This window comes from Galeopterus variegatus, unplaced genomic scaffold, assembly GCF_000696425.1.
Source record: "Galeopterus variegatus unplaced genomic scaffold, G_variegatus-3.0.2 Scaffold284, whole genome shotgun sequence".
NCBI classification, from domain to species: domain Eukaryota; kingdom Metazoa; phylum Chordata; class Mammalia; order Dermoptera; family Cynocephalidae; genus Galeopterus; species Galeopterus variegatus.
In genome coordinates this window covers 541,944-568,726 of record NW_007726395.1, presented here as the reverse complement: position 1 = coordinate 568,726, position 26,783 = coordinate 541,944, and the positions used below count along the sequence as shown (strand labels likewise).

At 54.3% G+C, this 26,783-nt stretch overlaps 1 protein-coding gene across 2 annotated transcripts in view; it reads right to left on the bottom strand.

Moving 5' to 3' along the window:
* ACOT7 (acyl-CoA thioesterase 7) overlaps positions 1 to 26,783 on the bottom strand; it is a 94,676-nt gene that overhangs the window by 43,230 nt on the left and 24,663 nt on the right. For both annotated transcript variants that reach the window (XM_008567005.1, XM_008567004.1), the window contains exons 3-5: positions 19,241 to 19,397; positions 14,298 to 14,389; positions 8,872 to 8,986 (exon numbers count right to left, since the gene is read on the bottom strand). In XM_008567005.1, the coding sequence (XP_008565227.1) occupies positions 8,872 to 8,986; positions 14,298 to 14,389; positions 19,241 to 19,397 (364 nt within the window). The remainder of the gene's footprint in view (positions 1 to 8,871; positions 8,987 to 14,297; positions 14,390 to 19,240; positions 19,398 to 26,783) is intronic.

The window sequence follows — 26,783 nt, the reverse complement described above, 5'->3', positions numbered from 1 at the left end:
GCCCAAACTGCCCTAACGTCTGCATGGTCACCCAAGGCGTCCGACTGCCGTCAACTGAGATGTGATTTCTGTAAGGAAAACTCTGGTCTCCAAACAGGCTACAGTTGGCGAGGCGGAAGGCTTTCAGGATTAATTAGTGGGTCTCTGGGGACGTCAGCATCCCTGCAAGGCCCTGCCCCAAGCCACAGGCAGCCACTAAATATCTCGCAGCTATAAGGTCCCAGGGTTGCACGTGACCCTCCACCAGGATGTGGTTATCCATCTGACTTTCATTTCCAACTCTCCAAAAAGCACCAACAGTGTATGTGTGATTTACTTTGCCAACCCTCAGTCCCTGAAGCAGCCCAGGAAGGCGCAGCCCCCAAAGGCGTGTGGGCTCTTTCCTTCCTCCACCAGCCCTCCCACCCTCCCCATTCACTGCTCCATCGTTGCAAATCTTCCAGGAGCGGCAAATCCCTCAGGGAGCTCCAGTCACTCAGTGCTGCTACTGAAATATATATAAGAGGCTGCACTTAGAAGAAAAAAAGATTATAAAAGTCCAGTCTCCAGAAGGAAGACATCATTCCCTTTCTCAACAGGTGCAGGTAAGACCGATCCATGTCCCCTGAGCAGACACCTGTGTGACCCAGCCCAATGTGCACACATCCACCATCCCGAAGCCTCCCATCACTGTCTCCTGCCTGGGATGGCTGGCACTCAGAAAGGGTGGCCCATGCCTGCCCAGCAAGACTTCAGCTGCCAAACAAGCTGGCCCACCGGGCGCCAAATGACTGGCTTCCATTTCAGATATGTCTGGCCTTGGACAGGAAGCATTTCTCAGCATCAAAAAAGGTGGTAGGAGGAAGGGTGGTTCCTGACCCAAAAGTTGATACATGGGGTCTCCTAAGTATCCACTGTCGCCTCGAGGCGTTGGTGTTCCTCCAGGTTATGGGATGAACTGTGGCCCTCCAAAATTCTTAATGTTTTTTTTTTTTTTTTAAAGATGACCGGTAAGGGGATCTCAACCCTTGGCTTGGTGTTGTCAGCACCACGCTCAGCTAGTGAGCCAACCGGCCATCCCTATATAGGATCCGAACCCGTGGCCTTGGTGTTATCAGCACCGCACTCTCCCGAGTGAGCTACTGGCCGGCCTCAAAATTCTTAATGTTGTAGTCCCAACCTGTAGTACCTCAGAATGTGACTGTGTTTGGACATAAGATCTTTAAAGAAGGAACTTAGTTAAATGAGGTCATTAGGGTGGGCCCTAATCCCATATGACTGGTGTCCTTCTAAGAGGAGACCAGGACACAGAGACATAGAGGGAGACGATGGAGAAGACACCCATCTGCCAGCCAAAGAGACAGGACCCAGAGGAAACCCACCCTGCCCACACCTTGATCTGGGACCTCCAGCCTCCAAGACTGACAGAATAAATGTCTGCTGTTTAAGTCGCCCTGTCTGTGGTACCTTGTTATGGCAGCCCAACAGACTAATGCACTCCATGTGGAATTTCAGCTGTGTAGTTGCCTGAAGCTGTCATGAAGTAGCAATATCAGAATTCAGGTGAGCTGGAACCTTAAACACTTAATTTCAAATTCAGAGCGTTTGTTTGTGGGCTCACGGTGTGGAGTGATTTGAGGCTCCCGAATGGAGCTCACGTGTGGAGCATCTGCTCTGCGAGGCTCTGCAGAGAGGACAGCGCCCGAGATGCTCGCCGCGAGGAGGGGCCTGGCCGCGTCTGGGAGCTTCATTTTTATTGTCAGTCAGTTCCCAATCACCAGGGGCTTCTGATGATTGGCCTGCCCGCCTTGCCTTCTTTCCCGGACACTGTGCATGAGTGTCGGCTGCCACATGAGGTCCCTCCTTCCTTCCTTGGGCTCTGCCCAGGGCAAACCCTCGTGCCAAGGAGAGTACTTAGGAGGAGCCTGTTATGGAGTCAGGGGCAGAGCAGAGGATTCCCTCCCGAGAAGCCCCGTCCTGGGGACTTCGCCATCCAGCCCACCCTTCTGGATGGGCTGCTTGAGGTCCTTGAGTCTGCCACCCTCTGGGGCTGGGATGTAGGACACTGTCTTACAACCAACCAACAGCCACCACTGACACCTCTGAGTGAGGGGCACATGGGCAAACCTGAGGCTCCCGGGAAGGAGCTCCTAGGTGCCCTGGCATCTGCTGGACTGCAGGCAGTTCAGATCACCTGTGGCTTCGACCCCAGGGAGGATGATGGTTCTCCCAGCCACCACTTCAGTGCGGGCTTCCCAGGAGGTGTCCAAAGACAGCCTAGAGTGTACAAGACTACGTTGGGCCTCAGGGTAATTCAGTGCACCCCAAAACGCTACATACAATGGGAAGAAAGGCTCTGAGAAGGCCAGGACCCTCCTGCCTCTCCAGCTCTCCCCAGTCCTAATTTTCCTCAGAAGTGCAAAAGATCAGGGGCAAAGCCCCTAGCGTGCAGTTAACGTCACTGTTGGTTAGCACACACCCAGCTGGGGCCGTGCCTATAGCCTGCCTCGGGGGCCCCCTGGATGCCCCAGGCCCTCCCTCCCTGTCTGGGGAGATGGGACGGAGGGGCACAGCCAAGGAGCCACAAAGGACACTGACAAAATCCATCTGCCCACCACAGCCATCAGAGAAATGCCCCGGCCAACGCTGGCCGGCCCACCACATCCCTGATTCTCAAAGAACCGACTGGCCTTTGGGCTCCCCGTGCAGCAGGGCGGGCCGAGAGCACAAAGGCCCCGCAGCACGCCGAGGGCTCCTCTATGCTGCCTTTGTCTGCTCCATGTTCTGCTCGTAAAAGACAACTATTTTCGAGCATGAACAGAAACCAAAAACCTCAAATTTGGCCCAATATCAGGAACTGCTTGGCCAGCTAAAAGAATTGCATGTGGAGGATGAAAAAAGAATTTTTTAAAAATTTCAAAGTTAAGTGAAATTGCATACAAAAACCTGTCACATCAAATACCTACGCGTTCAAATGACGCGCGGTTTGAAGTAACTGCGACTCCCGCGTCCAAGAGGCGCCCCACTGCTCTGCGGTAGTTTTAGAAATACAGGTTAAGCCACGTGTAAGAATGGAGAGTTCTTAGAACATGCAGTGAGGAGCTCTTAATAAGCAGAAGCACCAGACTTCTCGTGGGAAGGAAAACATACCCATACACACACCCCCAAGCCCACCTTCCCCGGCCGTGAACCGCAGCTCCACGGGGCTCTGCGGGGTAGGGGCAGGGTCTGTTTTCTTCTCATGTCTGGTTCCTGGCCCCCGGGTCAGGCCCTTCCTGAGGAAAGGAACCATCGTCCTGTGAGGGCCTCTCTGTGTTCTGGCATGTTCTGTGTCTTAGGTGAACCAAGGGAATATGTGAAAGGGCCTGAGTGCATACAGGGTCAAGCCACAGAGATTTGGGGAGTTATCTGTGACAGCTGCTAGTGTTGCCATAACAAATATAGAAACTGGTACAAGAAGTGGGGCGCTGGCCAAATGAAAGCCTTTCTGTCAAGAGTCAAAGGGGACACCCTGGCTTAAAGTAGAACATACGGTCACACTAAACACATGCCTACTGAGCTCAGGGAAGGGGCTGAAAAGAGCCAGAGCCAGTGTGAGCCTATATTTTTTTGTTCTTGACAAGATAGGTTAAGAAAGAAATGATCTCAAGAAAAAACTGGCCAGTTTGTAAGCAGAATTGAAAGTGACCAGAGTCTGAAAATTTGGGACTTTAAAAGACTGGAAAAAGGGCCAGCCCACAGCTCACTTGGGAGAGTGCGGTGCTGATAACACCAAAGCCAAGGGTTCAGATCCCTATATAGGGATGGCCAGTTAGCTCACTTGGGAGAGCGTGGTGCCGACGACACCAAGTCAAGGGTTAAGATCCCCTTACTGATCATCTTTAAAAAAAAAGAAAAAAAAGACTGGAAAAGCCTGTCGCTTCTAGACCCAGTGACTGAGGAAGACATTGAGATCAAATGCCCATTAAGTCCCAGCCTTGTGGCAAAAATCAGATAAAGATGTGGTTTTCCCACCCGAGTGTGCCTGGGGGGGCAGGGGTGAGAAAGTAACAGGATGCACCAGCTTGAGAACTGCGCCTGGAAAGAAGGCAGGGATGTGGTGGCTGCCGCTGGAACTGACTGGAAGCCAACAGATCAGATGCCGACTCAGTTTATGAGGGGATCAAATCTGCCTGGACTAAAGAAGCTTTTCTCTGTTCAAGCCTTAAAGTAACCTCTGGGTCCCCAAACTTAGACAAGCAGGAGGTGGGCCATGAGCGCCATTCCCAGAGCCCACTTCAGATGAGACCATGCAGGATAACAGACAGGAAAGAACCTTCCAGATGGCAGAGCCAGGGGCCGTGGAATTCCTCCCCAAGACCAGCATCCGGTCTGATCCAGGACCATCCCGCATGGCCATGGCGTCAGGCCCTGGCAGGATCCATCACTGCTTGGACCAGGGGCTCCTGGGCAGCCCCAGTTCTTCCCTCTCCCAGATGAGTGTGTCTGTTCTGCTCCCTCTTCCCCCACTACAGAACGGGTGCGAGTGCAGATAACGCGTCTTTCTAGTCTAGTGGTTGCAGGACACGAGGCATTGCACGTAAATCTGTCGGAGAAGACTGCACATGACCCAAGATGCTTTGAGGTCGGCATGGTGGCTGGACAGGATTTTGGGTGGTCACCCTTGAGGGTGTGCAAAGAATGAAACTAGGGATTTGGGGACTGGAGGGCAAGACCAGGCAGAGATGACTAACTGATCACCAACCCTGTCTCGCCCTCCTCTGCACACAGCTGGCCCATGTTTACCAGGCTCCTCTGCAGGGCTGTGTGCGCATCCCCCTCATGCCCTGCCACAGGGCTGAGGATAGGAGCTACACACGCTTCCAGGCCTGACCCATACAAACCTCAAATACGTCAGCCTCCCCATTCTGTCCCCTTCCATGGTAACCTCCAAAGCTACCTATTAAAGGTAGAGGAGCAACAAGACCAAAGGGGCCTGAATCCCAGAATCCCCACCATCTGCAGGCAGTCCACCTTGGATTAGGAAAACCCGATTTGGACTTTACTTAAGCAAGAAATAAGCCTCTACTGAGTTATGCACTAGGATTTCAGGGTTTATCTGCTGCAGCAGCTACTATGACCTCGACTAACAGAGTGCCTCACCTTTGACCCTGCGTTTTCAAAATGGTGTGGGGAACCAGAGTCAGGTCCCCAGGGTAGCAATGCGCAAGGTTTTACATGGCATAAACAAACACAAAATCACCTTTTCTGGGACTGTTCTATGCAACAGAGGCTATTTTCATGCTCCATGTGCATTTTATCATCCCACCACCTCAACAAACCTATGATTTGAGTGGTTTCATCATCTGTTTCCAGCTGAGGAAAGTGAGGGACAGGGAGGTGAAGTCCCCACAGAGGCAGCACAGTTGGGACTCAAAGGCAGGCAGAACAACTCCAGAACCTACTTCCCTCCCTGGTCCTCTCCTGCCTCCCTCAAGCCATGCCCCCGACCAGTGCTGATGGGAACGGGACTGTGGACCTGGCCACATGGCCAGAGACATGGGGTGGATTGGCCAGGCTCACCAGCTTTTGCACTCTCACAGATGGCACAGAGAAGATCTGCCTGGGGGGTTGGCTAGAGCACTGCCTGACCCCAGGAGGGCAGATCCCGACCAAGACCAGGGGGCCGGGTGACTGCAAGCCACAGCTGCATTGGCAGTGGGCCAGACTTGGAAGGGAACACTGCTTCCAACTAAAGGGCCAAGGAACAGAAAGGTGTGTGAACGCGCATCTGAGAGAGAGCTGATTTTGTCATAAACCCGCCAGCCCTGTAAACAGACGGTCATATGACCAAGTGGTCCCTACATGGCCAAAGCTGGACAATTGATTGCCATGAATCAGAAGAGCTCAAGGTAACTGTATTTTCTCTTGCTGGATGGAAAAAACAATGAGGACAACTGTCTTGTACAGAACTCACAGAGCCTCAGAGAAGATACCTACAAGACAGGTTGGCCCCTCATGGAAGTTGCTAGGCAACAGTCTGAAATCTAGTGCTGGTTTCAGATCGGGCGGATGATTTGAGACAGGTGGGCATGGGGACGAAGGGCTGGGAGAGAGGCAGTCAAAGGCCAAACCTCCCCCCAACGGATAGGGGGGTCCTCCCCCAGGAAGGGGCAGCGTGTGTTCTGCCTGTTAGAGAGACCCTCAATGCCAAATGCACACCCTTCTCCCCTGAGCTGCCGTTCCCTGCGGACACGGCCACCCCTGCCAAGCCTGACTTGCTCAGGCTGAGCCACCACACAGAGGACGAGGCTGATCCCAGACAAGCCCATCCCTGGCTGTTCATGCCAAGGTGATGCCAGTTCTACTAGGAAACTGAAGTCAGAAATGCAGGATGTGTTCCAAAGATTGAGGAAAGAACAGGTAAGCAACATCCTTAAGAAGCGTTTAAAAGCCTGAGTCTCTAATCCAATCATCCAAGGAAGATGCATTTTTGTAAAACACAGAAAAGTAAAAATAAAAGCACGTAAAAATCTATCAAAAAACCTGAGATTCAGAATGCCACCTCTGATTAACGTCACTGGAGAATAATAGATTCTGAAAAATACTACGTATCAGATTTACAATCAAATGGAAGATGGCAAATGAAAAATAATCTCATGAGTAAAGGAATTTAAACTAATTGAAAACCCCAAGTAATTTTAGTTTCCCAGGCGGTCAGTCAAAGGAGTGCAGCAGGAATTGATCTCACGGTTCTCAAAGCCAGAGACAGGCCATGGTGCTGCCCTAGCCACCGGTGTCTGGCTTCTACCCCAAGCCCTCCCCAGGAACCTCCACGGAAAGTCCAGACAGCTCTCACCCGCCACCCAGCACCTCTCCTCCGCCGTCCTCTTTCCCTGCTATTGGCCTACACGCTGTCTTCTCCTCTTCTGTCTCTTATAAGGACACGTGCCTTTAGATCTAGCTAGGGCCACCTGGGTAATCCAGGATGCTCTCCTCATCTCAAGATCCTTAATTTAATTACATCTGTAATGACCCTTTTTCCACTTAAGGATCCATTCACAGGTTCCAGGATTTGGACATGGACATGTCTTCTGGGGGGGACCACCATTCAATCCCCCTCTAGCCTGTCTCCCCCAGGAACATGCTGAGCACTGTGTTGGCACCTTCCTGAGAGACACCTCCCCTCAGGTCACATCACAGTCCTCATTGCCTCTGTCTGACCTGCCCGCTGGGCTGCCCGCCCGAAAGCAGAGCCCAGGGACTGTGGTCACTGCCTGTGGCCTGTGCCCCAGAGCCTTGCACATGACAGGGACTTGACACCCCCAAGTCATCACAAGAGATCCCCAGGCCTGTCTGAGTATTACTATGTTAGTAAAGTCATTTCCATATTTTCTTTTTAAGACATACTACACTTCATTGGGATTTCCTTGAAACAGCAACATTCTTTGTACAGACACTGAAACACACCAGTGTCAGTTAATTTAATTAACACCAATTAATTTTTTCTTTCTTTTCCTTTCTCTTCTCTCTTTTTCTTTGGTGTGTGTTGAAAAGCAGAGGTGAAAAGAAGCCAACTTAAAAGTTTTACCAGCACTAAAGAAACCGACCCCCGCAGTCCCCCTGGCCTGAGGCATCGCTGTCCTGCTTTTGGCAGGTCAAGGCTGGAGGCTAAGGGAGAGACGAAGCTGAGACAGAAGGATGTGCGAACTCCTGCTAGAAACTCAGAGGACGCCACTGAGAAAGTGAGCCACGTCCGCCACACAACAGGGCTAAGCGAGACCATGGCCCAGTGTGCACACCTGCTGGGGCTGCACGGTCCCCTGCGGTGCCAAATGTGGACTGAAGCCAGGCGGGCGGCTGGGACAACGTCCTGAGTCCATATTAGCACAAGCCAGCACCTCCCGGGCAAGGCTAGGAGCCCATGGCACAGGCACATCGGAGCAGCAACATCAAGAGAGAAAAAGGGATCACCGGGGCAGGTCCTCAGACAGCTGCCCAGGGTGGAGCTGGAACTTAGAGAAAGCCACATGAGCAGCTCAGGCACCCCACATCCAGGGCCCTGAGGAACTGGCGGGGGGCAGCAAACCCTCCCCAGTTAGCCCCACAGTTGCCCTGTGGAACCCAGCATGGAAAACATGTGCATCACGAGGAGGGCAGACCATTGCAAGTGAGGCAGAAAAGCACAGACAATCTTCTAGAAAGAATCTTCTAGAAAGAATCCTCTCAACAATATCAAAATGTGATCATCATGTGTGCAGAAGGAAAGGGGTCATGCATGTTACCAGGCAGACCCCCATGAGACCCCTGCTCTGAATTGTTCTGTGAACCAGGGGAGTTCGGTGTGGAAATCCTTTCTTAAGGGAAAACATCCCGTAACCCATATGTTTGGGTCTTGGATGGACACTTGGTTAATGCTGGACCACATGGACTGGAAGCAAGTGGAAGGTCATGGTGCTGTGAGTAAATCCCCGTGCACCACAGAGCCTGTGGCCACCCAGCAGGTCAAACACCTGCCTGAAAAGACACTTAAACAGCTGCTGCCATGAGCTAGAAACCCCATCAAAAACAAGCTCCTGAGCGAACTTGGGGGAAAGATACAACAAAAACGAATTCTCCATAAACCGGCATGTGTTTCTGCTGAGGCGACAGGGCCCCATGCATGGTGGTGCCTCCTGGGACTCATGGAGTGCGCTCATGTCACATTCTCACTGTCACCTGGGATCCTGGGAAGGGGATTGCACGGCTCAGGGCAAGGTAAAGGGACAGTCCTCCTCCAGGAACCCGGAGAACCTAGTTCCAGGAGACCCAAAAGGAGGACGACCATGAACCAGCCACGTTCCTGACTCCTACGAGTTGGTGGCGGGGAACACACCTTCCGTGGCATGTCAGCCCCACCCCCACTGCTCTTACCTGGGTTAAGGACGGGCTGCACAATGTCCCCATTCCTCCACTTGGTCTCCATGCGCTCCAGCTTCTGGGCTTCATACCGCTTCCGACCCTCCTCCTCCTGCTCCTGCCGGGAATACTGCAGGAAACCACAGACACAGGGTCAGGCCCACGGCGGGGACACGGCCTTCCTCCCCTGCCGGGCATGGCCACAGCCTCCCAGGCTCAGGGCTGTGGGCTAGGTTTTTATAATTGGAACTATCTATTCCTTTTTCTGATAACATATGAGGGTCCTTCAAGAAGTTTGTGGACAAACAGAATAAAAACATATAAATCTTTCCATAAACATTTTGAAGCACTCCCATATATTTAATATAAGTGATAAGATTACAAAGAAGGTAAAAATTGCATTACAGTCTCACTCCCCAGAGATAACCTGGGTCAAAAGCTTGGAATTGCTTCCTGGAATTGCTTTTATGCTTGCAAACACATAGGAAGTCCTATCATGCTCTGTGTGGAGCTTAAAAGCAACAGTGTTTCATTGCCTCACTGCACCGGTGTACAGTAACTTATGTAACAATCCATCATGCATGGGCGTGTAGCTTGCTCCCACGTTTCACTGTCAAAATGCTGTCATACTGACAATCCTCAGCCACTTCTTATCTTTCTGCACCTATCCCAGTCCTTCCTAGGACAAAATGACAGAATCCCAAGGCCACAAGAGAGCAGGTTCCGAGTGTCCCGACCCTAGGTGCCTGCTGTGCTGACCCTTGCCTAAGGAACAGGCTGCATATTTGTAGAGGACGGGTGGCCCAAGCTACTGCAGCCCCCTGAGGCTCTCCTAACGGATCACGGGGGTCTTTACTCACAAAATTAAAATAAAGGTGAATACAAAACACAGCACAAAAATCAAAGCTCCTGTGTCTTGGCACATCGGGGGATGCCAGTTTCTCTGACGTAACAGCAGTGGCTCATCCATTGCCCTCTTGTACCCACTTCCTGTACTCCCTCTCCATGGGACCTCTCAGCGGGGGGTCCTGCTTACTGGCCCCAGGCCAGAGCCACAGGCCCTGTGTCTGTCCACTCCCCTCCTGTCCCCAGAGCCAGTCCCCTGCCCCGCAGCCCAAGCTTCCCTCTGACCATGTCTGGCCATCCCCTTGTGGTCAGCTTCAGCTTCTGATCTTTCATTCATTCAACCAACATATCTGGCTGGGGGCTGGCCGGTTAGCTCAGTTGGTTAGAGCACAGCCTTGTAACACAAAGGTCACAGGTTCAGATCCCTGTGCCAGCCAAAAAAAAAAAAAAATTCTGGCTGAGCTTGTGTGAGCCACAGAATCAGAGCCCCTCTGGACTCCTCTCCACCCCCCACTGAAGCCCCTCTGACCTAAGCAAATCCATTCAGGCGGCAGTTTTTAGACCTTCTTTCAAAAGCCGGTTTTAAATGTCCCAATTTTCCTGCTCATGGCTCAGCTCCCAAACTGTACAGGCCTGAACGCCACTCCAGGGCTTAATTACCCATCCTCTTTGGCTCAAGAACACATCTTCAAAAAAGGCTGAGAAGGGAGTGGAGGGTTTGTTCAAAAGAAACAAACCATGGGGAATGTGTTAAGTTGCAGTGGATAATTTAATCTTTTCATCCATAAATAAACTATTTCCCAATGTTTCACCATTCAAAGTAATGCCTGCAAGAGCAGAGTCTGTGCTGTGTCTACCCAGTAAAATCGGTGCCTTCAGGTTACTCGAGAAATGCCTTTTAATGAGTTTTTTTTTTTCCTGGTCTAATAACTCCTCGTGGTGTCCAGTGCCCTCGTCAGAGCCATGGGCACAGGGCGAGGGGATAGGGTCCTGGTCCTGGACACGAGGCACGAGGCACGAGGACAGAGAAGCCCGCCTCTTCACATGCACTGCCTTTAAATCTGGGAACGAGACCACTGGAACACTGCGCACACCTGACACGCCCCGGGGTCATCAAACCCAGATGATCTGAAGCAGCAGACAGTGCTGCCCAAATGTCCAAGACAATGGTCTGTGACCCTCTTAACTCAAGCACAATGTAGACATGGGGAAAACCCAAGTGTCCATCCTCCAATGCCACTCCAGCCTCTCCAGGGCTGGGCTGCGCCTCCAGTCACAAGGTGGTCTCTTTTCCCACCATAGGGCCACTGAGGATCCCTGTGCCCTGGGAAAGCAGCAGCCCCTGCAGAATGGGGTAGAAGGTGGAACAGGAGACAGAGTCCTACACTGACTGTCACGGCACAGGGTCGGCAGCCGGGCTTTCTCCAGGGAGATGTACACATCCAGGAAACTGGGGTGTGTGTGTGTGTGTGTGTGTGTATGTGGTGTGGTGTGTGTATGTGTGTGTGTGTGTGGTGTGTGTGTGTGTGTGTGTGTTAGAGACATCCATATGTATACGTGTGTGATGTCTGTGTGTGTATATGTATATGTGTGTGTATATAAATATTACATGTATGTACAGGAAATGAATGCTTTCTTAAATAAATGGCAGCTGCCTGTGAAGAGGTTGGCAGGAGGACACTGGCAGGACATGAGAAAGCCTTGTGGCCAAGCTGCCAGCAGATGGGCATAAACACCCACTGGAGCCAGAGAAGGAAGCTGTGCTTTCCAGGATCCCTAAGCAGGCCTCCGGCTGGGCCCGGCCAATGAAATCAGCAGACCTATATTCCAAATCAACTGGAGGTTTATACTCTGTGGGCCTCGTGCACGGAGGGCGGGAGACGGGGGTGGGCAGGAGAGAGCTCAGATAAATCTTAGCAGCAACCGCAGCTGGGAGCTCACGACTTCACCCATCCACAGTGCTCTCTGCCCCAGCTCAGTGGAACAGTCTCAACACACTCCTTTATGAGGGCCAAGTTCATGTCTCATCAAACCCACTACACAAAGGGAACGAGAAAGCTACCAGGGACTCCTCCAGGATGTGGGAGGGAGAGTGCTCATTACTGGGCCGAGAGCCAGGGACCAGAGGGCCAATGCTGTGAGCGGCCTGTCCCTGCAGTGAGGCCACAGGAGGTGGGAGTCTGGAGCCCCCTTCCCCACCACTGGCCAAAGACCCAGTGCTCAGGGCACACGGGCCTGAGGAGCAGAGAGGCAGCATCGGCTGCTGGGCTCAGTCCAGCCACCTCCCACTTAGACTGTCACACAATGCCAAAGCCAGACACGGGCCTACTAGAGACTTCCAAATTTCATAGCATCTGAAAATTATATCAATTAAAATAATTGTGTTTGAATGTTTACATGTGATGTGGTGAACCGAACACCAAGGGCCTGGAGGGAGAGATGGCCTTGGGTCTCGCAGTTTCTGAAGAGAACACTGTGCCCCTCACCTACTCCTGCTCCTTGGGTCCACCCGCCCACCCCACCCAGTCAGTGCTGCTTGAGAACCAACAGCACGTCGCTCCTAGCCCAGAGCAGGGGAGAGCCCCTGGCAGAGTGACAGAGAAAGAGGGCAGGAGGGAGCGAGGGCAGGAGGGAGCAAGGCCAGGGTGCTGAATGGAGGGCGGTACGCGGGGTTGAATAATGTCCCCTCAAAATCTACGTCCACCTGGAGCGGCCAAACGTGCACGTGTTTGGAAATAAGGTCTCTGCAGGTGGAAGCAGTTAAGATGAGGTCACACAGGAGTGGGATGTGCCCTCACTCCGATGACTGGTGTCCTCGTAAGAAGGCCATGTGGAAACACAGCAGAGCAGAGCAGAAGACCACGTGAAGACAGAGAATGGAGTGATGCGGCCACAAACCGGGACACCTGCAGCCACCAGAAACTGCAGAGACAGGAGACTCCTTCCTTCCAGCCTTCAGAGAGAGCAGGGCCCTGCCCACACCTTGATGTCACACTTCTGGCCTCCAGAACAATGAGGGAATAAATTTCTTTTGCTTTAGAGCCACCCCGTCTGTGGCGCTCTGTAACAGCAGCCCCAGGACACTGACACAGGCAGGACGCGTGGGCCCATCTGGCTAAGGTCCGCCCACTCCCCTCACATGTGGAGTGGCAGATCCACTGATGCTGATCTTCACAACCTTGCTCTTACGGTACCAAAGGATGCAGTCCCCAACCCGACCCAGCCCGAGGTCTAACTGCCCTTCCCGTTAAACATGGAGAGGATTCCTGTCACCACGGTTTTTAAAAAAATCTGGACCCGGCAGTCAGCCACCCCCATCTGGGGGTTCGCCCTTCCCAGGCCTTGACTGCCCTCCTGGGGGACCAAACTGTGAGCTGCGGACAGGGAGAGATGACAGGAAGCCAGTCTCAGGGAGCCCCCTCCAGTCTCACATCTGCTGTAGCAGCAGGGAATGAGTCCCCATTGTCTCTGGTTCCCAGTGCCACTGGGAAGGCTGGCGGATGAAGAGCAGGGCCTCTCATGAGTGGGGAAGGGCCCTGCACCTGCCGGACCCCATGAGAGGAGGGGAGGACACCAAAGAGGGGTCAGGAGTGGCCGGCTTCGCTGCTGCACCTGCGAGCACAGGGAGCGGGGAGCCACTCCCGACAGCCCGGCTCAGCTGTATTACTTGTCGGCTATGTTCTGCACACGGCTCGGCCATAGGAAAACGCTCCCTCCTAGGGACAGACACTGCAAGCCACGCGATCTCTGCTGCTTCCCTCTACAAATGATTTTTGCTGGCAGGTGGGTGCGCAGCAAGCCAGGCCTTCAGACGATGCAGTGGCCAGAACTCAGGAGGAGCCAGCCACACCTGTCCCGGGAATCTCTACGGAAGTCAGCAGAGGAGAAGGAGGCGAGGGAGGACTTTTAGGGAAGGAATTAAATCGCTTCATCCCACAAGAGCGTGCAGCACTTCCGCAGGCCCAGCCACAGAGCCTGCCTGCAGCGGGGCCCCAGGAATGAACGCAATGAACTAGGTTCACGCAGAGCCGCTGTGCCCTCAGTGAAGCCACGATGAGAGCAACCCAGGGGGAGGAGGCGGACTCCAGCAGGGACAAGGAGGAAGAAAGAGAAAAGGCTCACATCAGAGATGTCTTAACACCACTGCATCAGGAGCCAGATAACCACCAGCTTGCAGGGGGCGGCTGGCCCGAGCCAGGCAGCCTGGAGGTCCTGATTCTCGGCAGGAGGACATCACCTGTCATGGCCCCGTCACCAGCCTTTACTCTGGCCAGGAAGTGTAACGTGAAGGTCCTCTGGGGTGGAGGGATGCCCATGTCCACAGGTTCTGGGCCGGCCCACCCTCGTGTTCCCAGCAGGAATTAAACGTGCACTAGAGGATCCCGCACGGACACACCTCCTCCCCACTGACACTTCCTTGGAAGCAGGACCGGGCGTCCCACCCATCCAGGGGACCCACTGCCTACAATGCCGTGGTCCCGGAGTGCTGCTACCCTGGGGCACCCCCTTGGCCGAATGAGCCTCCTGCCATTACACGAGGTGACCTGGCCTCCACTGTATGCATCCAAGAGGGCAGGGAAAGGGGGTCACCTTACCACAACAGGAGGCACCTCGAGGACCTTGTCCACGTTCTTCAGTGACAGGGGCACATACCACAGGGTGGCCTTATTGGTCAGCTTTTTGGTACCTTAAGAGAAAAAAAGCATGTGAGTGATGCCCTGGGGAGAGAGTCAGGGTGGCCAGGCATGGGGCAGGTGCAGTCGAAATGCCTCCTCCTCTGGCCCCCGGCCCTCAAGGCCTTTTTCAACTTCCTGGATAGGGTTGCTGCCATAATGTGAGTGCAGACAGAGAACCAGAGATCCCTGAGCTCCCCCACACCAACCAGCCAGAATCCAGATCTCAGCCCCTCCCAACACCACCCATTCCGGGGCAGGTGCCCCTCCCAACACCACCCATTCCGGGGCAGGTGCCCCTCCCAACACCACCCATTCCGGGGCAGGTGCCCCTCCCAACACCACCCATTCCGGGGCAGGTGCCCCTCCCAACACCACCCATTCCGGGGCAGGTGCCCCTCCCAACACCACCCATTCCGGGGCAGGTGCCCCTCCCAACACCACCCATTCCGGGGCAGGTGCCCCTCCCAACACCACCCATTCCGGGGCAGGTGCCCCTTTCCAGAGGCTGCTGGAAGACTTCTAACCATGTGGTTTTACCTTAAGAGAAAAAAAGCATGTGAGTGATGCCCTGGGGAGAGAGTCAGGGTGGCCAGGCATGGGGCAGGTGCAGTCGAAATGCCTCCTCCTCTGGCCCCCGGCCCTCAAGGCCTTTTTCAACTTCCTGGATAGGGTTGCTGCCATAATGTGAGTGCAGACAGAGAACCAGAGATCCCTGAGCTCCCCCACACCAACCGGCCAGAATCCAGATCTCAGCCCCTCCCAACACCACCCATTCCGGGGCAGGTGCCCCTTTCCAGAGGCTGCTGGAAGACTTCTAACCATGTGGTTTTAGCTGCGGTCCGGGGGCTGTGGGGGCCTCCCAACTTGGGGTTTGCCCCTGGGGTCCCGACTCTAGGCAATCTCATCTTCCTGGTGTTTTGACAGAAAGCGAATTTGGCTATTAAGCCTTGATGAGCCTCCCAGAGAGGAAGGGCCAATTAGCTGTACGAGGACCCCCTGCACCCTGCCAGCCAGGGCGGTGGTAGGGGAGCACCAGGCTGAGCCCACTTCCCTCCCTGGCTCAGGTCTCCCCTAACAGCTCACAGCTGACAACGACCGTCAAACTCCAAAACACCTTGCTGAGGAACTTGATGTCCTAATGCTCAGACAAGCAAGGTCTTCGGAAGATCCATCTACCTGTCTAAACTCTACCGAGAACTCCCGTCAGATAGGGAAGCCCGCAGAGACAGGGAGCCCACGTAGACGTGCTCAGCGGAGGCCTGGAGGGTGGGGGAGGAGGGACGCCCAAGCGACCCAAAGCCCAGACAACGCACAGAGCCGTGGCGTGAGCTCATCAAAGCCTCCCCTTCGCCACCCCAGGAATTTTCCTCAGCCTTCTCTCCTTCCCTCCAGACACTTGGATTTGCTGCCAGCTGACTCAAAGCTCCAATCCAGAAGCTTCTGAGTGCCGAAAGACAGACTGTGGGCTGCTGACTCCCTGGGGCCTGAGCCCAGCCACTGAGCCATGCAAGGCTGTCTGGGCAGGGAGGCTCACATGGGCTGAGAGCCAAGGGATTGTGGCCTGCTGACACTAAAAGAGCCTGGAGGTCATTAGTCCACGCCCCTCACCTGTATAGGAGGATCCAAGCCCAGAGAGGTTAAGGAGTTTACCCAAGGCCACACAGCAATTCAGTGCCATTCTGAGCATAGACCTAGGCCTCCCAGGTCCCAGTCAGAGAAGTATTTGCAAGGATGCCTTTAAAAAGTGGCTTCTTCGGGGCCGGCCCGGTGGTGCACTGGATAGTGCGCCGCTTGGGAAGCGCGGCTGCGCTCCCGCCCGAGGGTTCGGATCCCACATACAGACCGGTTCCCGCTCACTGGCTGAGCGAGGCGCGGGGGCGACACTGAGGGTTGCAATCCGTTGCCGGACACGGAAAAAGACAAAAAAAAAAAAGTGGCTTCTTCAACATGGAAGATTCTCAACATAGAGTAGAACAGTGGAATTGTGGGAAATAACAGAGGAAGTGGGGAGGCAGGAGAGCCCCAGGAGCCCCCAAAGCCCCTGGAGGCGCTCCCTGCCTACCGATTACCTCTAACCTGCCTTCCCTAGCTGTCTTCTCCTTGCTAAACAGCCCCAGGCACCAAGTCAAATCCCAGGAGGAGGTCAACTGACAAGAGGCTCCCACCCCGCTGCAAACACCAGGACTTGTCCATCAGGACAGCGGCTCCCTGCACTTGTGAGGCACAGACAAATAACACGGGGAAACGTTTCCGCCACACTTTGACTGAGAGCGAATCTGACAACCTGCTTTTGGGAATAAAGATTTCCTGTTGGACTCAGCCAGAGCCAGCCTGACAAGCCGGTTTCCATGGAAACCCAATTGGCCTTCCAGACCTAAACACACACCGTGGAGCAAATGAGGCAAACATGCTAATTGTACTTTCTCCATTATTTAATAAAACCATCAAAAGAGAACTGCAGCTTTGGAGGCATCCCTCTTAAACCTAAGGGCTCCACTTATTTTCTGGAGCAATTCGCAGCCATCACATCCCAGTTAGCTTAATATTTTGACAGTCGCCAGCAATGAATGAGCGTCTCAAAGGCTGCCGGGGCATGTGCTCGCCTGGCTGCCTCGTGACAGCCTGCATCGAGGGGGATGCACAGAAGGGGGACCCTGCCTCCTGGAGAGAGACATCCCACAAACAGCTTCATGATTCCACCTTGTCCAGGCTAGAGCCCTGCACATGTGCTCTGCCCCCTCACTCCAGTCTTCAGCTGCCCCCCTCAGAGATAACCTGCCCATTCCGCCAGGGTGTGCTGAGTGCTCACAATGGGCCAAGCACTGTCTTGGTGCTGGGGCGACCACGTGGACCATGCGGCCACAGGCCAGGCCCTCCTAGGCCCACCTTCCAGCGGACACATTGGCAGAGACACACAGAGACAGAGAAAGGCCTTGAGAGAACAGAGATCCATGCAGATTCAATGTGGAAAGAGAGACAGAGAGACCAACAGAGAAACAGCTGTGCAGACATGGAGACAAGAGACAGGCAGAGAAGGAGGAGAGAGATGAGAGGGAGACTGCATCAGAGTAAGAAGGCTGAGCACAGCCCTGCGCAGCGGCTCTGGGGCAAGACGGCCAAGATGTGGAGGAAAGCCACAGCCCTCGGGCTCCAAGCCCCACTGCCCTGGCCCCACGATCTAAGGAAGAGGCTGAGGTCTGGAGAGAGAACGGAGGCCGCAACCTGGCTCTGTTGCTAAAAGCCGCCAAGAAGCTTCCTTGCCAGCAGGGCGGAGGGTCACTCTCTTGCCAACACTGACCATTGTTAAGAGCCTCCTGCCTCTCTGTCCACTCTTACCCCCCAAGTGCGAAGGATCCTTAAAAATATGTCTGATCATGGCACTGTAGCCAAAGCCCTGTCAGTTTCCTATCCCTCAGCGTAGAAGCCCACCTCCCCGATGACCTTCCTTCACCCCCTCAATTATCGATGCTACGTCTGTTATGAGCCAACAGAAGCTGCCAGGCAGAGAAAGTCCACGACCCAGGCTGGGTTCCTCCACCTCGGTACTATTGACATTTGGGCTGGATTGTTGTCTGTTGTGGGGACAGGGGGTCCTAAGCATTTTGAAAGTCCGAGAACACCTTTCTGTCTCCCTGCCTCTCTCCTCATCCCAAACAGTGAGGATGCTGCTCTGTTCATTGGGGGTTCCTCTTGGGCTGTGACTTCTGATGTACCAGAAAAGGGGCTTCCATGGTGAGGAGTCTGTAAAGCAGCCCCTCCCCACCATTTCTGAAGCTGCTGACTCCCACGACACAACACAATGCTGCAGAAGTGGCTGTCTACAAATAAGCGCAAAGGTCGGGAGAAGCAGAGAACCCATCCCAGCACAGCCCAGAAGAGGAAGAGCTGGGCCGCCCAGGAGGTGACGGAGATCCCCAGACCCCTACTGCAAGGACTCCACCCTGCCATCCCTGATGTGGGAAGAGGGCCTGGCCACTCCTTCTGGTGCCACAGCCTGAGATCAGCATCCAAGGGTCTCTCTGATGCCAGAGGCGCCTGCCACGTCCAGAGCTCTGGCCGTGGTCACACAGAAACAGACATGCTGACCACCCCTCCACCCAGGGCCTCACTCAGCTACGTTGTTGTGCTGCAGCTGGGCTGGTGCTAATCACTAACCCTGCTGAGGTCACGGGAATGTTCCAGATGGATAACTGTGCCCCTGGCCCATCGTGGGGAAGAAGACTCGAGCCTCTGAAACAGCTGAGCCAACACTTTACCCAGCCTGTCCTGTGCACGGGGGTGTCCACAGAGGATATGCTGGCCTGGGACAAGGCAGTGGCAGCCAGAGGGCGGGCAAAGAGGCTTCCTTCACCACCAGCCAGATATGGAAAGGCGCAAGCGAGCCTGGGAGACCTGAAGCCACACCTCCTGCAGCGCAGCAGCCGAGTGGGAAGAGGAAGAGGGGTTTCCATGGTTACCACGGCCAAGGAGCAGAATATTCAAATGAAACCGGAGGCAGAGGCCCCACTGAATTTCTCTCTAAGCCCATTTCTGGGGCCCGGGGTGGGCAGCATCGTCTGCAGAACCAACACCTCCCTGTGCCAGGCCAGGGTTTGAATCCTGCTCTGGGTGTGTGATCTTGGGCTCACTGCTTAACCCGTCTGTGCCACTTCCCTGTCTGTAAAATGAGGTAACGGAAGTACCTGCTCACGGGGGGTGGGGTGGGAGCTAAGGGAGGTCACCTGTGGGAAGTGGCCAGCCCCTCGTACACTGTCAGCCCTTCAGAAACGTGAGCTGCCGTGTGGCCACTGCCCTTGTCACTATGATCGCTGTTGCCACTGTGCCCAGACAAGGTGGCGTGGCGACAAACACCTGGAAGCTACCTGTGAGGATGTTTTCGGACATCACGTTGACCTGGACTTCCACAGAGTGCTTGGAGGTGTAGGTGATCTCCGCGCTGACGTGAGCCACCTCGCCAATGCACATGGGTGACAGGAAGTCGGTGCGCTCGACCCGGGCCAGGGCTGCCACGCAGCGCTCCTGTGAGGACCAGAGGGGACGCATCAGCCCAGCACAGCCTGGCCCAGCACGGCCAGGCCCAGCAAGCCCCCCGACTCTGGACACGCTCCCCATTAACTGCCTTTTTTGTTCCCAAGAATGGGAACAATGCAATTTATTGACACCACACATTCCTAAGTGCAAAAACACAGGAATGTAGAAAAGCCCCTGAGAGGACACCCAAAGCCACTGCTGAGGGTGATTCTGAGAGGTGGGGACGCCACTGCCTTTTTTCCACCATAAGCATGCATAACAAACTTGCATAATAAAAAGTGGAAAAGATACATATGTTCTCGTTATGGAAAATTTGAGAAATACAGAAAAGTCAAAAGAGGAAGGAACATCACTCCTCCCATCCAAAGATAACCGCAGTTACTATTTTGGGATCTTTCTTTCCAGGCTTTTTTCCTAAGAATAAGAGCTCACTTGTTCATTTGCCTGGCTCTGTGTTTCACAGTTTTAGTCTCATATGGTTGTGCAAAAACTAAATATAGATGTTCACATTCTGATTTTTTTCACTCGACATGGGAAAAAGAATCTGTGTTGTGACGTGCTCTTTGCAATCACTATTCTTTTTTTAAAATTTAAATTGTATTTATCCTTCAAATAGGTAAACCATTCTCAGACTCAAAATCCGAAAGAAACAAAAGGGCATATGGTGCCAGGTCTGCCTCTAGACACCCTGCCCCCGGCCACCCAGGATGCCAGCATCACCAGTACCCTATGTCTGATCAGTCACAGCATCTACACCACAGGGTGGGCTCCCAACGGTGGACACGCGTGTGGCAGGCTGCTGCTCACCCTGCTTCCTCTCCTAACCTGCTTTGGAGACGATTCTCTACACACATCCTAGCCTATTCAGGCTGCTCTAACAAAATACCATAAGCTGGGTGGCTTATAAACAACACAAATTTCTCTCTCACAGTTCTGGGGCTGGAAGTTCAAGATCAAGGCATGGCAGCCTCAGTGTCTGGTGAGGGCCTGCTCTTTGGTTCACAGATGGTGCCTTCTGTGTGCCCTCACATGGTGGAAGGGGCAAGGGAGCTCTATGGGGTCTCTGTTAAAAGGGCACTAATCCCATTCAGGAGGGTTCCACCCTCATGACCTAATCACCTCCCAAAGCCCCACATCCTAACACCATCACCTTGGGAGTTAGAATTTCAACACGTGAATTTGGGGGAGACACAAGCATTCAGACCACAGCCATACATGAAGGGCTTCCTCACCCTTTTCCATGATTTCCTTTTCACGATACTCCACTACAAAATTGTTCTAATGGCCAAATAGAATAGAAAATTCATCTTTTGCTAGAGATTTGGGTCAACCCCAATTGCTTTTCATTATAAACAATTGTGTGATGGACATCCGTTCACTTAAATCGATTTCTGTACTTGAGATTAATTACTGGGGCCAAGGGACAAATATTTTGATATATGTTCCCAAAGTACTTTTCAGGACAGCAGAGGCTGACATGGCCTCAAGCCCCTCGGGGCACCCTCATGTTTGCTAACTGAATAACACAAAAGATGCTCTTGTGTTTGAGCAGTGGGAAATGTGGGTCTGTATTTTCCAAATGGAGCATTTAACACCTTCGTGACTTTCTACTGGAAACAATCACCTTCTTTAGGACATTGATTGGCCTGAGCCTGAGGCCCAGCTGGCTGCTCCAGGCTGGGCAGAGTGGGTGAGGGAGGGAGGCTGCCTGTGTGGCGCTGGGCCAGCTCCAGCATCGTGTCCCAAGTCGATCCTCACTTTCACAAAGGGTGAGATATGAGGTGAGCTGCCCAAGGTCAGTGCGAGCCCTGACTGGTGTGTGCGTCTGTGCTCTCCCCACCAGCCACCTGCTGGCACCTCACGGAGTGTGCACCTCTCCCACCTGCTCAAGAACTCACCCGGTACCTGGCAAACAATAAATTCCAGGACCAACCCCAAACGTAGAACCTGCCTCTTTGGAGGGAGGTATGGCCGGGAACCTCAATCTTAACCTTGGCTAGGTGATTCTCATGCACACAGCCTCAAGGGATTCGATGACGGCATCAGGAAACTGGGGCTGGGCAGGAAGTCAGGGTGACTGGAAAAAGTCCTAGAGAGGCTGGAAGGGCAGCGTTTGGCTTCCCCACTCTGTTTTGCATGGGCTTGTCCCCCTACCCCCAAAACCCATCACTCTAAAGCAACGTGCAGGAATCACAAGTCTAGAGCCCCCAAGTAAACGTGCGTGGCTATGGCACCACCCGCTGGCAGAAGGACGGAAAGGCAAGGGCCACGTGAAGCCAGACAGCAGCAGGGACCAGCCTCTGGATTTTCCACTTCTCGGAACTCTCCAAGCTATGTTTGCAAGACCAAAAGGCAGAATTAAGCCACGCATCTTTCACTGGAGAGTGGTTAAATTGCATATGGACACGCCCCCACAGACCCCACACACTCTGATGTTTCAGAGGCAGTGGCCTTACGCCTCACTGTGTGCCATCCCTGCGCAGCTGAACCTGGGGTGGACCCAGCCTTTTGGGCTACAAGGGGCTCCTTCATCTGCAGTACTCATCACACAGAGAGCCAGGGAGCCCGCTGGGGGGACGGAGGAGCGAGAGGTAAACAAGGCAATGCCACGTGGTACCAGGTGCTCAGAAGAGGACAGTGTGAGGAGAGTGGGGAGGGGCAACTTCAGATGAGGGGACATTTGAATTGAGACCTGAATGACCAGGCATCAGGTGGGAGAAGGTAGGGGCATCGGCACCGCACGCAAGAGAAGGCCAAGCCAGAGGGCACCCGCCCCGGAGGACCCAGGGGGACACACAGGCCAAGGTCCACAGGACCAGGGTGAGGGACTGGTCCAGGGCCTTTTGGAGAGGGGTCAGAGCAGACAAAAGCAGACTGCTCACTTTTCAGTCCATGGGGTTGTGTGAACTTTCAGCAAGGGGCACCTCTGTTCCCTTCTGTGATCCAGAACACTGGAGGGTGACTTGAGTGGGAGGAAAACAGAGTGCGCCTCTTGGTGCCGTCCCGAGGATGCCCCAGCAGAAGCGTCCAGAGCCTTCCTTAAGGTTCGGCCACCCAGGCCTGGCATGGGGATGCCTGGGATGGTTCCTGCTGCTCTTCCCAGGTTGGAAGGCCGCTCATGAACCTTAAGCTTCTCTCCCAGTTAAAAATACTAAAGAAAGAATGTTTACCAGGGCGCTCTGCAGGAGTCTCCCGTGGGAGTCTCACCACACCGCGTTTCATTATCACCAACCCTGTGCCAGACGGAGCAGTTTTCCACCCGGTGGGCGAGGAGGCCTGCAAGGCGGCTGGGTTGCTGCTGACTCTGGTCTTGCACAGGTGCACACGGCACAGCCGGGACTAGGGCAGCCCTAATTTGACTGTGAGCGGCTGTTCCTGGGAACTAGCAGGGTGCTGGACCCAGCCCAGCATTCCAGAAAGACCAGTGTGATCCAGAGATTCAGAGGAGGGATGAATGTCTGCATTTGGTATGAAGATCTCTGAGTTGCAGGTGTCCCTGGTACTGGTGCCTCAGGTGCACCCCTGGGCTTATGGGGCAGGAGCAGCCCACACCCTGGGAAGAAGTCAGGAGTGTTCTGATTAGCATCCGCTCCAAGAAGCACCTTCTGCCAGGCCCCCAGAGGCAATCGGCATCTCACTGCCCTGGCAAACCTCACAGGATGGGCTCCTGAGCAGCCACAGGACTTCAAGCCAGGACAACACCTTCAGAGGCATACAGCTCTGGACCCTGGGTTCAAATCCCAGCTCTGCTGCTCACTAGCTCTGTGACCTTAGGCAGTGGCACATCCTCTGTGTCTCAGACTCTTTGCAAATACAGATAATAAACGGTATCAACCGGCTGCTGTGAAGACTTGAGGGGATAATACATGGAGAGAACTCAGTGCTTACAATGCCCAGGAGAAGAGTGACAGCTCCTCTCCCTCTCACAGGCACGCGGGGATTAGATGAGCTAACAAACATGCAGCAGGAAGAACCACGTCTGGCATCTGGTGAGGGCCCAGAACAGGTTAGCTCTTATTAATGTCATCGTTTGAGCCGCACCTGCTCCTAAGCTCACCCACAGCCACCCTGCAAGCTGACGGCAGCTCTGTGCAGCCTTTGGAAAGCCACCTGACTTTTCTAGGCCTCAGTCTGCTCCCCTGTAAAATGGGGCTAAGTGCAGTGCCTCTCAGCAGATGGCTGGAAAGAAGGACAAGCATGGTGCGTGGTAGCTGGCACTGAACAGAAGCTCTTGATAGGAAGCCTAACCCAGAATTCTGCAGACGTCTAATGGAGTCAACTATGGAAGTTCCAGGCCCCATCCAGATGCTGAGCATCTGGTGGGAACCCACAGGCAGAAGTGCCTGCCCTCATGGGGGTTACACTCCAGGGGGCAGGGGGCGGGGCAGACCACAGAGATAAATCAGTAAAAGTGCAGTAGGTCAGGAGCGACATGTGCTGCAGGAAGAGCGGCTGGGGGGTGAGGGAGCTGGGACATCAGGGGTGCCTGACTGGATGCTGTGGTTACATAGAAGCTGGAAGCAGGCAGGGGAAGGCCCAAGGCAGGAGTGTAGCAGCCATTTCCAGAAGCAGCAAGAAAGCCCGTGTGCAAAGGCGTAGGAGGTGAGGTCCTGGAGCAGGGGTGAGGCAGGGACGTGGACCCGCGTGGACTTGGGCTCTGACTCCAAGCAGGATGGGAGACACTGCAGGGCTCCAAGCAGGGGTGTGATGTGTTCTGACTTCATAGTTACAGGGTCTCTGGCTTGCTGGAGACAAGGCACACAGGGACCAGCAGGGCGGCTTATCGGGAGGCAGTTGCAGCTAGCCAGGAGAGAAGGCACAGTGGCTTGCACCGGCAGCAGTGGAGGAACTGGCAAGCTGTGTTCAGACCGGCAAGGATCTGGAGGGTGAAGCCCACGGGAGCTGCTGCCGGTGTCAGGGTGTGAGAGGGAGGGGGGCCAACAGAGGCTGAAGGTTTTGAGCCTGACTAACCAGGGGCTGCAGAGGTCACTGTTCACAGAGAGGGAAACCGCAGAAGCAAGCCTCGGGACAAGGTCAGGAGTGTTGTTTGGGGCACATCAAGGTCGAGAAGCCAGCTAAGCATCCAGGTGGGGCCACCAAAGAGGCCCTGGCTAGAGACAGAACCTTGGGGTTGAGCTGGTGGTATTAAAGCCACAGACTAAATGACACCACCAGGGGAGTACAGACAGGGAGAGCCCCCTGCCCCACCCAGGTGAGCATCCAGCCACCCGTTCCTGAGCCTGGAACTTCTAGACTGCTATCCTGGGACCACCGGCCCAGAGCTCCTCCAAGCAACTTGTCAGAACTGTCCCTCCTGCACCTGCAGGCTCAGAGAGGAGCGAGCAGGAGCAAGGGTCAAAGCCCGGACTCGAGCCCTGGATTCACCCTGGATTCACGGCCCACACCCATCACCAGTCTCCCAACATGGCCTCAGGCAAGTATTCAACCTCTCTGTGCCTCAGTTTCCACATCTGTGCAAGGGGGATGAAAAATAACTACACCTATCTCTTAGGGGTGTCATGAGAAATATGGTCTCCCAACATGGCCTCAGGCAAGTATTCAACCTCTCTGTGCCTCAGTTTCCTCATCTGTGCAAGGGGGATGAAAAATAACTACACCTATCTCTTAGGGGTGTCATGAGAAATATAAGCTAAAGCACTTCAGAGCTTTGCAAAACACTAAATACTTACAAAATGGCAGTGATTACTTCTGCAGTTATCGAGGGTGTCGTCACCCACTTGGCCTCTCTGCAGCCTCAGGGCTCCTCCTTCCCAGTGTCCACCCTCTCACTGTCTGTCTGTCTGTCTGTCTCTCACCCGACTCCAGGCTCAGGACCAACCTCCCCACAGCCACCAGAGGGCGCTCTCTGAATGTGGCTGCACCAAAGTGTGACGGGCTACCCACTTGGCCTCTCTGCAGCCTCAGGGCTCCTCCTTCCCAGTGTCCACCCTCTCACTGTCTGTCTGTCTGTCTCTCACCCGACTCCAGGCTCAGGACCAACCTCCCCACAGCCACCAGAGGGCGCTCTCTGAATGTGGCTGCACCAAAGTGTCACGGGCAGCCCCTTTCTACTGAAAAAATCCAACTCCTAGGGCCGGCCCGGTGGCTCACTCGGTAGAGTGCAGCGCTTGGGAGCGTGGCGGTGCTCCCACCGAGGGTTCGGATCCCATATAGAGACCGGTCCACTCACTGGTTGAGCGCGGTGCGGGCGCGACACTGAGGGTTGCGATCTCGTTACTGGTCACGAAAAAAAAAGACGGGGAAAAAAAAAAAATCCAACTCCTGGCCAGGCAAGTGAGACCCTCCTTCATGAGGTGGTCCCAGCCAACCCACTCCCACCCACCACCATGCCGAGGTCCCCTACACCCACATCAACCCATACACACCCCTGGCTTGGTTCATTTCTCTCCTTTCTCTCTCCTCTCTCCTCTCTCTCTCTCTCTCTCTCTCTCTCACACTCACACACACACACGCACGCATACACACGCACACGCACCCACACACGCAGGAAGATATGCTGCCTGCTGTTTAGGGCTGAACGCAAATGCTATGGTGCACAAAATTCTTATGTTGAAATCCTAACCCCTGAGATGGTATTGGGAGGTGGGGCCTTTGGAAGGTGATTAGGTCATGATGGTGGAGCCTCAAGGAATGGGATTAGTGCCTTACAGAAGAGGCCCAGAGAGCTCCCTCACCCCTTCTGCCATGTGAGGACTCAGTGAGAAGATACTATGAACCAGGGAGCGCCAGATGCTGAATCCACTGGCATCCTGATCTTGGACTTCCAGCCTCCAGAACTGTAGGAAATACATTTCCATTATTTAAGCCATCCAGGCTGTGGCACTTTGTTACAGCAGCCCGAATGGACTAAGACGGCATGCTGCAGCCTCCATCTGCCAGTCTGGACATCAGATCAATGGTATCTCCATGGGGCGCAGAATCTCCTGGTCTCTGGCCTTGCATCCACACTCAGCCTGAGGGAGCAGAACCATGCCGTGCCCATGTCGGCCCAGAGCAGGTCCTGAATCACACACACACGTGCACACTCTCTCTCTCCCTAAGCTGGGGTGCACCTTCCTCCTCTCTGTCCAGAGAAGAAGACACAGCCATGGGCTCCCTGCTGTGCTGCCTCTGTGCTTGGCCCCAGGGTGCAGCTGTAGCAAGATGGCCCCATTTCCCTGGCACCTGAGGCTGGCTTCTCTCTCCCTGCGGAGATGACAGGAGATGACGGCTGAATGCCCTGCAGCAGCCCTGAGGTTCTAAAACCACAGGTCCTGCCCCTCATCCCACTGCAAGACCACCTCTCCCTGCACAGCTCGGGGGGGGGGGGGGACGGGCACCATCAGGGACCAAAACAACAGGGCCTCTTGGCCT